Below are 14,296 nucleotides of genomic sequence, written 5' to 3'. Positions count from 1 at the left end.
TGTCGCAGATACCTAAGAGGATATGTTTCGGGTTTAGATATATTTATAAGGAACACTACTTTGCAACGCACTATTCTTGTGGGTTTGAGCAGAGACAGGTATCAGCTTGAGGTATCAGGGATACAGTTTATTGTTGGGTATTCAGACCACGGCAAGAGGAGGGGGAACATGCTGTTTCAGGTGCTGGTGACACCATCAAATGATTCCTGAAGAAGAGCAAATGTACTGATCAGAGTTTTGGCTCATCAGATCTGCTGTGTAGTTTCATAAGGCATTTGTATTTTAATGCACAGAGAGCAGCAGGACTCCTTTTTATTGGATATCCGGTAGAACAAGGACAGTTAAATCAATTCAGGATGGTTTAAGCAGAGCTCATTGGATCCTGTGACTTACAGGTGTGTTGTTCAAGTGCAACATAACATTAAAATCAGTCAGCAGATGTTGAGCTCAGCTGTGTGAGAAAACTGTTTAAGTTTAGTGTTTTGGTGCTATGAATAATCTTCAAAAAAGAAATTTGGCATAGCTGTTTTGAAACAATTTTTGAAAGGACCCACAACTGCAAATTGAGGGGCTAATATTATATAATAATATAATAATGTAAATTTTACTTCATTACAATTTCAGTTTCCAGTATATTGAAAACCCTCCAATTTAAAAATGACTGTTTTGTGGAGTTCATAAAAAGTTGTTCTTCGAAGACATGTAGTATTCACACGTCTGTATATTGTATATGTATATTAAGTTAAAAACATTGTAATTAATTTGAAAGTACAGGGATCATCTTCCCGCACACAACACTTTCACTGCTGGTGTTTGTAGTGTATTTGAGCTAACAACCACAAACCTACTCAGTAGGTATTTATCAAACAGCACGTATCAGCCTGGTCTGCAGTCAGCAGAGACTGGGTGTGTTCGAGTCTCACATTTAAACCCATAATCAGATCCACTGGAGCACAGCTGGACCCTCTTAGTCTGAAACGAGTGTTTTTGCTCTGGACTCTTCAAAACATGAAAACAAAAACAACTACAACAACATAGCATTAAATACACAGGCTGTAAAAAGCACCGATACTAGGATTTCCTTTTATTTCATAGTAAAGTTCAGTATTTCCATCATATAGGAGTAGCACTAGGTTATCCCCCTTTGGTAAACTTTGATTTCATTGGTCATGAGACTTTTTAGTTTAGACTTTTTATCAGAAACAAATTTTAAAACAGAATCCTGCAATTGAATCTCACAGATCGGACAAGGCTCAAAACTGCACCAACACTGCCCCCCAGTGTTAGAAATCTGATACTGCAGCATCACAAATGTGAACCTTCAAGCTTAACTCGTAGCATGGTTTTTATGCTTTTAAATGGCAGGTAGTGAGGCTTTGCTGTGTGCTTTAGCATTTCATTTGTACGTAGACATGTCTAGCGAGTTCCTGTTACTAAGTTTAGATTACTTAGGAACACGTGGGCTGTTTGAGCAAGCAATAAAATGTTGTGCTTCTCTTTTTTATTGCTTGCCTAAGCTAATTCATTTGGCCCCGAATCTATATGTGTTTTTACAAACTAGGGGTTTTCCAACATATTTGATGAGTTTACAACCCACGCAATTAATTCAGTTTGATATTTCTAGCACTGTAAACAATGTCTCCAATCATAATTAACACATTATAGGAGGTTTAAATTTATTTCAAATGGTCAAATTGTGATCAGTGTGTAAAAAAACTATTTTGCACTGGAGTAATTCAAATAATGACACGTGGTATGAAAGAAGTTTTTATTTCCCTTAGATGCACCGCAGACTTTAGCTTTTATTTGCTTATTTCAAAGCAGTCCAGAGAGGATTTTTAAATGATTTTCTTATTTCAGGCACAACAAACCTGGTTCAGCATCAATCATTTTAAATTCCAGAAAATTACAAAAGCACTCAAACTCCCTGAGATGAACTGGGATGAAAACTCCCACCGAGGCTGAAGCTGTGATTCACTGAATTGATCCCTTTACATGAGTCACTGCAGGAGACAGCAGAAAACATGACGTTCACCACTGACCTGACGCCAATGCTGAAACAGCGCCCCCTACAGCTATTGGGAGTACATGATAGAAACCACATGATGAAAGTTAAACATTCATGTCTGACTCCTTTGCTCCGACACTGCTGGAAAACCTTTAACAGTAGATATGGTGTGCATTTGTGTGCATGTTTTTATCCCATCATAACGTTTTCCTGGTATATACAATATATGACAGTACAAAAAGCTGCTGATCATACAAACCTTTGCAGCTATGGATGTGAGGGATTCGCTGACTAAACAAACTTTACTCCTCTCACTTCAAGAAATACTAATATGCTGAATGAATTATTTATGTTATCAATCTATAACACAGACTCACTGCAGCTACCCCTCATTACTCAAGGCTGCAGTCTTTGAGGCGCTGAAGAAAAGAAAAACACTTCTGTATGCAGGCTGCGTCACAACAAAAAGACACAACCACCGGACCCATCACTGCATGACCAGTGTCTGCACAGACACGTGGACTGTAACCTAGAAGGAAACAAGACTGCAAACCTTCACCACACTCTGAGTGTTTACTGATCTAAATATATATTTGCATTTAATCTATCAGGAAATCAGCAGCTGAGAAGATCAGGGGCACCGCTACCTTCACCCACAGATTGTTGCAGGAGGTCCTGCTCACACTGACAAATATAATGCGAGACGTGTTAACGTCGTTATCTGCAAATATCTACAAACTAATCCTGCACACCTTTGCCCATGCTGTGCATGTAGATGAACTCTAAAAATTCCTAAATACGTCCTGCAGTTGGCATATTTCACAGCTCACTGAGCTCAGCTGAATATTCCCAACTTCCATTGGCATATTTCTGTAGTGCACAACAATATGGCCTCAAATTGGCATCTCTGTACCAGTTTAAGAATAAAGAAAAGCAACTTTTTGGTGCTATTTTTGGCAATCAAACTCTTGGGGTTTGTAAGTACTTCAGTATATTATAACATTGTGATACCAGCCAAATATAGTTGAAATTTGAGCTTAACATATCCAGCCAGTATTAGCCCATTTCATGTTTTTTGTATCCATGTGAATGCTGGTGTGAAAACTTACAGACCATAAGGCAGACAAAGATGCTTGGATAAAATCTAGCTAACAGATCAGCTTCAACAGGCCTAAAATACAGAGCATATGTTGGACTCTCTTTAAAAAACTGTCTGTATTCTCTCTTTTTTCTGATGAAATAAGAGTGCGGCATTAAACCTCAGCAGTCTAGCAAACACTCTGCTAAGAGGTTGCCTGTTGCTGATTTTAAGCTCAAAGGTTTCCACATTACAGCTGATCAATTTTCATACGTTTCGCACTTCACTACTAAAATCAAAGTGCGCTGTGTCGAAGTCCGAAACAATGACTTTGTGTGTCTGTAATGCTGTTAAAAGTAACAGAAGTCTTTGAGGTTTGAGTGCTGGGTGAGAGGAGTGCTGTAGCCCGAGTTCCAGTCCCTCTCAAAGACAGCCTTCAGCTGTGATTGGACAGTTGACTCAACAGACTGTGACGCCGTCTGGTTGACAACCAATGCTGAGCCAGCCGTGTTCACAAAGTAGTCTCCTGACCAGTTAGATGTACCTGAAAACAGAAAGCCACAGATTATATTTAAGCACATTATCTTTTTTTCTGAATGACTGATTGGACAGATGATAATAAATTATGTGTGACTAATGACATGCTTAGAAAAGCAGCCATCAGCTTGGCTTTTAACACCACCAACAAGTATTCAATTTCAGTATCATGATGTATTTTCTCATCTTGATGAAAATCACATTTTTCTGTTTTTTGGGGGATTCATTGAAACTGTAAGATAGGCCATTAAAACTGGTTGAAAAAGTTCTCTATGTGTACTCTTTAAGTCATCTTAATGATTTCAAGAAAACAAATTTATTAGTAAACAAAAAAGTGTGCCTCACCTATGTATGCTATCTTGTCCGTCACCATGTACTTATTGTGGTTAACTCTTGCAAAGGGAATCTCCTTCTGCTTGGGGGTGGCAGGCACCACAAAGAGCCTCTAAATAAAGAAAACACAAAGCCATAACATAATGGTTTTACTTTAGGATAAGCGCCATAAAGCGTATAACCTCCTTTCCCAGCGGGAGATGATGCTTGACCATGAGAGCCACTCACCACCTGGATGTCGAGGTTATTCTTGGGGTTATAAACCGAGGCCAGAGACTTCAGGAAAGAAAACATGACTGGCTGTGTGCTGTTCCAGCAGCTGATCAGCAGCCGCACTTTAATCCGCTTCTCATATGCAACTCGTCTCAGCTGCGTGTCAATGTCCGCCCAGTACCTGCAGAGGGCGCCACATGCACAGTACAAGCACAATGTTAAAACTTAATGTTTCTCACTTCCTTTCGGGATGATTTGATCAGGATATCCTGGTGTTTTATTGTGCAAACACGTTCATATTAATTTTATTACTGTTGATTTGACTACAGTTGATGTAGGACGATAAAAGAAAAACAAAAACAAAGATCAACTGTTTTCCTGTAGTTACATTTCACAACTATCAACAAAACTGCACCTTTTAGGATGTGAAAACTCCATGGTGGGCAGGTAGTTCATGACAGCGATGTAGACGAAGCTCTCAGCATCCTCCATCACACTGAGGATGGACTGAAGGTCTGGAGTCCTGCCGGCCGCACATAAGGACGGAGGGGAACTCTGATCGAGCAGAAAAAAGGATTATCAGTTCATTTTAGCAACATTTTTTAAAATACAGAAAACTACAATATGCTAAGCTACAAATGCACAGTAGCGACTGGACGAACGCGCGGCTATGTGGGACTGTGGGTTGATTTAGTAGCCTCAGTGGGACTGTATTTAAAAAACATTACATTTTAAAAAGGTTTTGAATCTTGAATCCTGGAAACGTGAGCGCTGTAACAGAAACCAAAACTCTGTGCTGCACATTGTTTTCGAACAGCTCTGGAATCCCCCGGCCCTGCATCGCCCTGAAAGAGGTGTCGATATCTGCCTATTTCTGTGACTGTAACAGAAACCAAACATTCACATCTTCTTTCAGTACTGATGGCCAACTGTAGGAGTCAGAAAGTGACAAATTGTGGTTGCACGTTGCATGTATACAAGCGCAACGCTGAACTGTCCCTCTCTCTGCATGATGTGACCATCTAGAAACACCAGTTATTTCCCATTTGGTCAGAAAGCAAACCTTAAAACTGCTTAGAGGTGATTAACTGGCTCGTATGACTCAACATCAAAAGAAAATCCCGCTCACCGACAGATAGACGTTGGATGGCGTGTTGTTAAGAGGCAGCTGGAGGGGTGTGTCCTTGTTGTACGTGGTGGAGAACCTCTCTGGCCACGGTGATGGGATTGACTTGCTCTCCCCCAGAAACCAGTAGGCTTCAAAGATCTTACTGAGGTCTGCTGCCAGGCAGCTGCAGTTGTAGACCACCACACCCAGCTCCTTCACCTGGAGACCAACACGGGAACATTACTTACATTCGTTTTTTGCTGGTTTTGCATTTTTAAAACTGCAGAAAACAAAGAGGAAATAAGAAAAGTTGTTCCTTCTCTTCTGTCCCAGTTTAGATTTCTTTGGCCTACTGTTAAGCCAGTATCTTTTCTGATTAATTTATCAGAAATATGTTTCTGGGACTTTAGCGCAATCTTGTAAAAAGAGGATGCGAATGACAGCTCAGCAAAAGTCTGATTGAGAAATGTAGATGGGAGATGTGGTTTACCACACTGATGGTCCCACATTAGCATGTGTCAGCATGTGACTGAAACTTTATACCAACATAAAAACTTCCTCCTGAAAGCAGAAGAAATGGGACAGAGTCAGTGTCAGTATTCGGGCGGGACTACCGACACTGACGCCGTTTATAGATTTACAGGCCTGTTAGAGAAGCTTCAGATGATTCTTACTGGTGGAGCCCCGTAATTCATCCTGTGTGAAACAAACTGCTTTCTACTTTAAGACCCCCTCCCCACTGTTCCAGTTACAATACAATACAATACAACTTTATTTGTATAGCACATTTAAAAGACCAGTGGTACACCAAAGTGCTTTACAATAAAAACAGGAAAATTAAGACAATAAATAAAAGACTATTAACAAGGTACCACATATGTCATCAGGTTAAGGGCACTAATTATACAGCAATAAAAGGGAATATAAGAACAAAGTTACTAAGAACAGATATAGCTAAAAGATAAAGCACATAAATAAGAAATTGAACCAAATATAAAACAGGGACGCTAACTAGATGGAAAAGCTATGTTGAATAAATGAGTTTTTAAACGGGATTTAAAAGATAAAATGGAGTCTGACGCACGGATAGCGATAGGAAGGTTGTTCCACAGATTCGGTGCAACCGGGGCAAAAGCACGGTCACCCCTAGATTTAAGTCTAGATCTAGGCTGAGCCAGGAGTAATTGGGCTGAAGACCTGAGGGCTCGCCCAGGGACATATAGACTGAGAAGATCTGCAAGATAACGAGGGGCTAAATTATTTATAATTTTAAAGGTGAGCAACAATATTTTAACAACAATACAACAACAATATTTAAGTTAAGCCGTTAGTTCACAAATAGTTGTGAAGAAAGTGAAGCTAATGTAAATATAATAAAATAATAGATTTTTGAGCATTAAATATATCTATATTTCAGGGGAAATTATTAAACGTGCTGAACTTTTGATTCTTTCTTATTGTTAACGGTTGTTGGGAGTGGGTGTGTGGACTTTTTTCAGCTTTTGAAGAGAATCCAACATAAGGTCTGGGCCACCTTTCTTCTGATTGGATGCCCCCGCCCTGATGGGCAGGTGGGCAGTGCTGCTGTTCTCATATTCAGAGGTAGGTGCTTAAGCAGAGGGACGTCCACTCCCTTTAACGCCACACCAAGTCAAGAGTAGAAAGAACTGTTTAATATTAAATATACTGATAAGTTTGCTCTGTTTACCTTTAAACACACCGACTGTACTGAGCATCCACCTCTAACAGCATTTACATGACAGTGAGAGAGAGTCTGAGTGTTTGTGCACCTGTGTGAGGGACCTCCAGTCCATGTTGGCACTGCCAATGTAAACATGCTGCTTGTCCACAACCCAGAACTTGGTGTGAAGAACGCCTGTGGTGAGCTCCTTCATGTTTACGGTCCTAATATGGGCTCCTAAAAGTCACACAAAACAAACACTTATTTCCTAAAAACGAACAATTCTGAGGGCTGGAAGCATTTTGCTCACTTCATTTTAGATGATTTTAGACAGAAGGAAGTGATACTCAGTATCTCAGAATAATCCATTTAGTAAATCAGAATGTTTATCAGTCTTATGCACCAAAAAACAAAAACAAAGAAATAAAAACAAAAAATGGTGCTTATGCATAGTTGTATGTTGCAATACCAGAGTTACTGTTAATGTCGCAGCTAAATAACTCCCATCACAACCAACCAACTTAACACAAGTGTCGATAAGAGGCTCACAGACTTCATGTGATGTCCCACATACAGTGAGACATCACTATATGTGTATTAAACTAATTTCATAATAACTCAGACAGCTCAGATCAGTCTGACCGCTGCAGGTGTGACGTTCAAAAGAAGCCAAGAGTCACCTGAGTCGTTGAGCAGCCTGAGGTCGTGCCGTGGCTGTTTCTCCTGCGGCGTGTTGACAGCAATACGAACTGGTAAATTCCCCGATAGTTCAGCGAGCCTGTTCAGAACAGCCTCACCCTGTGAGCACGGCGAGAAAATCAGGGATCGGTTATCTGGTTGTTTCACAATAACTGCTTTAGATCAAGGTCAGTCGGCACAATTAAAAGCACTTTGCATCAATTAATAATCAATCATTCTTCAGCATAATTTAATGTTAGAGGAAAAGAGAAAAAGAAAACCGCAGACAACTCCAGCTGACCTGATTGGCTGTCGGCTCACGAGTGTGTGTGTCTTTGTTGGTGAGGGTCCAATAGAAGGAGGCGATGTCGACACTGCTGCGAGCCTCGTTCATCAGATTCATCCACGCCTGGAAGATGGATGGATGAGTGGTGCTGGAGTTAAACTCCAGGCCTTCGGGAATGCTCTCCACCAACACGATCCTGGAGACAGAGGAGAGTGGGAGAGTTTTTTCCTCAACGTCCAACGTCAAGAAAAATGAAATTACACGAATTCATGTCAAGCAGATAGTTTAACTAAGCTTTAAGTAAGAAAGTTTGCTGGCTTTGTCATCAAATAAGGTTTTAAAAAGCTTTTTGTTTTCCTGGATGTTGAACTCTTCTGCATACGCAGATTAAGCTGGAAGCAGGTGGTGGTTTCTAAAGTAAACTTACCTGCAGGGATCTGTGCAGGACTCCGTGTTAGGCAGACGGAGGCTGATGTTGGGAACAGGGTGGGGAGAGGAAGAGGAGGCCCTCGGTATCAGGAGGTTACAGAGCGCCATGATGACCAGCAGCACACTACCCCCAGTGGCCAGAGCTATCAAACACCTGTAATACTGAGGAGGGAGGAGAAGACGTCCTTAGAATCTGCAGCTCTTGTTCAGCGTTTATTTCTCTGTCTTTATTTTTGACATAAACTGAAAAAATCGTTGCGATTTGTTTATATTGACGAGTAAAAATTCAGGTGTATTTGTGTGTTAGTGCTCTAACTCACCACCTGTGTTCGCCTGTTGTATTCTTGTCCCCGGGACTCATCCTCCAGCTAACGCACAAACACAACCACCACACAAGGACACTGTGAGAACATTTGATCCAGACTGAGCCATAAACCTCTATCATACCAGACATCCACGCTCTCAATAACTGCTAGCACCCGCTAAAGTCACGGAAAAACCATCATTCTCTGAACACACAAAGGAAAAGAGTCCTATGTCTGCCAGCTTCCTAAACTGGCACTCATTCACCAAATGCTGTCATTAAAATAAACAAGTAACATCATTTAATTTAAGCAGTTACAGTCAATATAAACCTAAATCAAAAGCATTTCCTGAAACACAATCCTTCACTTCCTCACATGATTTAAAAATTCCCCTGACTTCCAGCATTCGGCACGTCTGCAACATTACAGGAAAAACAACGACGTGGGCAAACCCGAGCAACATGCTTGGGATATTTTTCACAACAAAACAGAACACTGACTATACTGCGGCGCCTCGTTTATCGCAGGAGTTACGTTCTAAAAATAACCCGCGACAGGTGAAATCCACAAAGTAGCCAATGTTATTTTTTACAGTTATTATAGATGCTTCAAGGCGGTAAAACCCGTCACTACACACTTTATGCACTTTTCTCAGACAGGCATGAACATTTTCACACTTTTCTCTCTTGTTTAAACACTCTCAAAGTTCAAACCTTCGTAGAAAAATAAGTCCAGTATTAGAGAATGAAACCTGCGGTCGCCTTTGACAGTGATTGTTGAGTTTATTGGGGTGAAATCGTACAAACATGCAGTACAGCACTTCAGAGTCACACTGCTAGCGATCAAAGATTTATGTAAATTTGACAAGCTGAACGCATTCTGTACTGGACAGGAGACACGGCACCAGATTGATTGACAACAGTCTACAGCCAATCAGGACGCAGAACACAATGCGCTGTTAAAAAAACAGCGAGGGCGCGAAAGGTGAACCGCGTCATAGCGAGAGACTGTACACAGCTTTATAACTGACCACTTAATTTTCTATGCACAGTGACCAGTGATTGCAAAATCATTCATCACTCTGTCTCACATCAAAGGGGCGACATTTGATTTAAAAATATGAATGAAAAGAATACAGTGAAGGTAAGTAATAAATAATTAAGCAATAAGTAACTTAAATAAATATTCAAACCGCATCAGGAAATGATTAAAAACTGGGATGTTTGTACACTGATGAAGCCCACATATTAAAGGAACTTTACCTGGTGGTACGGGATGCCGGTCTTCATGTTCACGGACGAAATGAGCTCCGTCCTGTCAGCTCACATTCACTGTGTTGCTCTGCAGCTCTGAGACCAAACAAGAGGAACAAAACACAAACGTTACTTCAAGTCATCATGTTTCAGGGGTAAACACATGACGACTCAACCAATCCCGAAGCTGCACCCAAGGAAACTTTCCTGCACGGTTTAAAAAACATTTCATTTCCAAGTTTTGGCTGTAATGATATCTGTAAACAGAACCAGCAGCAGAAGTTATTCATTTAATGCTATTTAATGGTACATGGCTTTGAGAGAGGACGGACCTGCACAGTTTCTATCTGACTTAAGAGGTTGTCATTAACTTAAAGTAGCAGTGTAGTTTTCAACAACACAGCAGCCTCAAACACAACCAAACGTGGGACACACACCTCAGCTTGTCCTCTACACACTCAACAAAGAGAAGGTTCTAGGTGTTTTCACCACCACATACACAGAATGAACTGCACCATCTCCAGCACAAAGACAGCTCCAGCTGCTGAAAAGCTGCCTGCAGGGTGACAGGGCCTCTGAGCTTACAGCTAGCAGCTAGAACAAAGGACCCCCACAAACTTACAAGTACAGAGATTAAGGATTTGTGTATTTTGTACTGAAATCTAATCTGATTAAACACAAAAACGTGATAAAGACAGAATGTGATACTTCTTTACGAGATCTGACTACATCAAAGACAGAGGAAGTGCTGTGACTTGGTAAAATTGCGATATCGCTGAGCTGGAAGTCACAAGAGTCAAAGAAGCATGTGATACTGCATTGCGAAGCAAAAGCATTTTAGCTCTGAGTCATGCACAAATATTTGGAAATCTTTCAAGTCACACTTATGAAAGTTTTTATGAAAGTAGAGCCTATTGTAGTCTATCACAGACATACTGCTATACAGGCTGTCCGACCTGCACCAAGATATTTCTCTACTACTCCCACTATAAGTGCTATTACACTACAGCACAGTGTGATGGCTGATAGCTAGTTTGTAATACACATTACTCCAAAGTCAATTAAAACGACCGCATCATTTTGAACTTTTAATATAACACACTGAAGACATTTATACACTTCAGGCCACTGGAGGTTTTCGCTCCTTATAAAGCTCAGTCACAAACAAGCTCTTTAACATACAGGACATATTTCAGGTAACCGACGCTTCCTGAAAAATGATTTCAAAGACGGGAAACACGTTTCCTGCTAGAGACACATTTCTGGTCAGAGAGGAACACGTGACTAATATTTTAGTTTCACGCAATGTTGTTGTTGTTTTTTTAAGCATATGAAGAAATTTCTTAAATTAAGAAAAAGCAGATGAATGAATGTAAATGCTTAGTTATTGCTAACACGCTAAAAGCAAAATAGCCCTGATCTCATTACTCAAATTGTAAATTTTACTAGCTTTGACATGTTAAAATCTAATAACAGAACATGTTTAAGGGCCAAATGCATCTAAGAAACACGAGAAGAACACTACGAGTTTTGCTGCTGATGTTCAGAAGTTTTTAAAATTTTACTTAAACAAACCACAGAAACAGAAACTGCTTTGCACGTTCAAGTAAATTTCATACATCTGCTCTCAGTGATACACTGTTTAGTCCTTTTCAAGTTGCTGGTTTAGAAGAAGCATAATAGCATTGAACTGGCCAAAATACCTAAAACATACAAAGAAACCTGTAGTTTACAAACAAAATGTTGTTAGTTCCATACAATGAAACTCACTAAGACCATGATAGAAACAAACAAAGAAAACCAACAACTTTTCAACCTCTTTTTTTTTTTTTGTTTTGTTTATAAAATTACCAAAAATAAGATGAAAATGCATCGACTTCTTTTAAGGTCACACAGATGCTTTGTTTTGATAATGACCAATTGCTGTTATTTGTATAGTCTCCTACAAAGTCCTCTTCTGAAGCAGGGAAGCCTCTGACCTACTACAGTTTCCCAGTTTGAAGTAAGCAGAGTACTGTACTGGGCACAAGGTGGAACAAAATATTGTGTTTTCATGTTCCTGCCATGTACACTGGCATGGTGGCAGGGTAAAGACAATGCTCTTCTGTTTCTGAGGTGACATTTTGAGCAGACTCACTCTGTGATCTTAGTGCACTTATGTCAAACTCCTGTGCTTTCTGTGGGACATGACACACTGAACAATGCTGGAACATCATTATAAGAAACTCGAGTCTGGAACACGTTGAAACTACAGGTTAGCTCTAAGTGTCATACTGTTATAGCACCATATTTAATTTTATTATTTTAACTGTACTTCATAAAGCAAACCCAAAAGCCCCTCGAACTGCATCTGTTAGCAGTGGACAAAGAAGAGTTTGTGCATCTGCGCAGAGGAACAAATGAATTAGAATTAGAGAAAACAACAAGTGAGGAAGAAGTGACTCGAGATTTTTAGCTCAAGTTGTAGCGAGTGTGTCAGTGAGGTCAAGGATTGCTAATTACCTACATGAATAAGACGAGTGTAACAATTTTCTGACGTTTGACTTAGACAACACAAGTGTGGCTAGCCAGCAGGAGGCTAAAACATGAATGTAGTTAAATGTGGGTCACTCTGGAGTTCGGCAAAGATCAAATAAATTAAAAACTACACATTAAGTAAAGCACTAATTAATTTACGATGAGGGAAAAGTCTTTGTTTAAACTCCCAAACTGCTAACACCGTAGCCTGGATCTGTGTTAGTGAGCCGACGGAGAGTCGCTGACGATGCAAAACAAAAACAGTTCGCTATAAGCTCTAAAGAACATTTAACCCACCTGCTATTATGCGTCCAGGTTAGTTACAGTCCCTCACACAGCAACGACGACGTGTGCAGTTCACGTACAGTGGCATTTACGGTTAATATTCATTGTTAGATGCACGGAAATACATAAAGGGAAACACTTTTACAGCACTTGTTTTGTTTCACTGCCGTTTTGGCTACATGAGTGAGCAGGTCATGTGATCCGTGCAATTCAACCAATTAGAGTGGCGTTTTCACGTGACGTACAATATGGGCCTTACTGTAATGTAATTCTCCCGTTTCACCACGAGATGGCGCAAATAACACAGAGAAAGCGCTTACCCGAGTGAAGGAGGCTCCACCAGGTGGTAAGAAGAATAAACACAAACGCTAACCCCCTTAAAAAAACGTACTGAAATACTGGGATGGATCCAGAGAATGGTACCTTAAAGCTTTTGACCTTCTACAGCAGAAGCCGAAGAAAGAAGCAGGCACGATTTTGTGGCCTGAGGTCTAACAGCTAATCTCCTCATATCCATCCGCCAGTTGCACTGCGGTTCTTTTTGTCTTCTGACACAGGTGATTTTTGCAGACTTTAGTTTTAACTGAAGGATCAGGTCACATGCTGTATTGCATACTTCTAGCTGAGATAAGCTATCAGTGTTTGACTTAAGCTTGTGACCCCTCAGTTTTATGCAGGAGAGAACAGATAATTGCACTTTCCACATTTTCATTTAGTTTGAGCCCTATATCTTCACAAATAGCACAGACTGGGGGTTCTTGATCCTTTTATACAGTTTTATGCAGTTTCTGTGTTTCACAATGACTGGTGCGGCACTAATCACATCTACTGATGTCAGTTGCTGATGTTTATTTGTTGTGTCACAGTTTGTGTGGGGCTATATTTAGGGCTGGCACCTCAGGGCAGAGTGTTCTGGGCCTGGATCTTCTGTTCTGTTCTCCCTGTGCCTGTATGAGCCTCCTGCAGGTGCTCAGGCTCTGAAGACATGCATGTTAGATTATTTGGTGATTCTAATCTGGCCTTAAGGCTATGGAATAAAGTGCACTGCAGTGCATACGTGTTTAAAAGTAAGCATGGAAACCTCTTTCTTCATCACCAAAAGAGGTAAATAGCAACATAAATGAAATTAACAAAAATATACCCACATCAGCTGACATAAATCCAACTAGCCAAATCTCTTGTTACTTTACATGTATGGTTTCAGTTGTAATGGTAATACTAATACATTTCTTCTTGTTTACTAGCTTTGTCCGCATATCTAATAGTGTAAAACGTGTGCATGCCTGTCTTTGTTTCTTCTTAGCTCCTATGCAGCTGTGCACAGTTTTAAGCAGGACTGACGATAAACTCCAAACAAAGCCCTGAAGGTGTTTGCACAGCCACAAAATAAAGAGGCTGGTTAACAGTTTTACACGGCAGTGTTCCCATGTCTCTCTCTGCTGTGGGCCTGATGGATCACCTGACAGAATAAAACAATGATGTGAACCCAAATACATATTTTGTATCTTTTAATTTGAAGTGCATTGATGTCACATGCCAAATGTTTTACACCACTTGGTGGCCATCTTGAAATGCCTCTGGGTAC

General features: G+C 40.4%; 1 protein-coding gene across 2 annotated transcripts; it reads right to left on the bottom strand.

Annotated features, from left to right (window-relative positions):
• Nucleotides 1-1,754: 1,754 nt before the first annotated feature.
• On the bottom strand, nucleotides 1,755-13,242 carry pld3 (phospholipase D family member 3). 2 transcript variants are annotated; one of them, XM_087851197.1, is made up of 12 exons: nucleotides 13,135-13,242; nucleotides 9,919-10,005; nucleotides 8,672-8,719; nucleotides 8,350-8,513; nucleotides 7,938-8,118; nucleotides 7,639-7,756; nucleotides 7,068-7,195; nucleotides 5,299-5,496; nucleotides 4,585-4,724; nucleotides 4,185-4,350; nucleotides 3,969-4,068; nucleotides 1,755-3,630 (listed from the first exon to the last, which is right to left on the bottom strand). In XM_087851197.1, the coding sequence occupies exons 2-12, from the start codon at nucleotides 9,943-9,945 to the stop codon at nucleotides 3,437-3,439; spliced, it is 1,464 nt and encodes a 487-aa protein (XP_087707323.1). In that variant the 5' UTR covers nucleotides 9,946-10,005; nucleotides 13,135-13,242; the 3' UTR covers nucleotides 1,755-3,436. The 2 variants fall into 2 exon arrangements, with proteins under 2 accessions (XP_087707323.1, XP_087707322.1); XM_087851196.1 differs by lacking the exon at nucleotides 13,135-13,242 and adding an exon at nucleotides 12,724-12,894.
• Nucleotides 13,243-14,296: the final 1,054 nt, after the last annotated feature.

This window comes from Neolamprologus brichardi, chromosome 14 (assembly GCF_056152115.1).
Source record: "Neolamprologus brichardi isolate AB-2024 chromosome 14, ASM5615211v1, whole genome shotgun sequence".
Lineage (NCBI taxonomy): Eukaryota > Metazoa > Chordata > Actinopteri > Cichliformes > Cichlidae > Neolamprologus > Neolamprologus brichardi.
This window is presented reverse-complemented; position numbering and strand designations above follow the sequence as displayed.

What these genes read in the sequence shown, in the direction of transcription:
- pld3 (XM_087851197.1), bottom strand. Translation starts at nt 9,945, where the DNA reads ATGAAGACCGGCATCCCGTACCACCAG. An exon ending in CCGGCATCCCGTACCACCAG is followed by an intron (nt 8,720 to 9,918) that starts GTAAAGTTCCTT and finishes TTTGTGCGTTAG; the next exon opens with CTGGAGGATGAGTCCCGGGG. An exon ending in GAGTTTTCACATCCTAAAAG is followed by an intron (nt 4,351 to 4,584) that starts GTGCAGTTTTGT and finishes CGCCCTCTGCAG; the next exon opens with GTACTGGGCGGACATTGACA.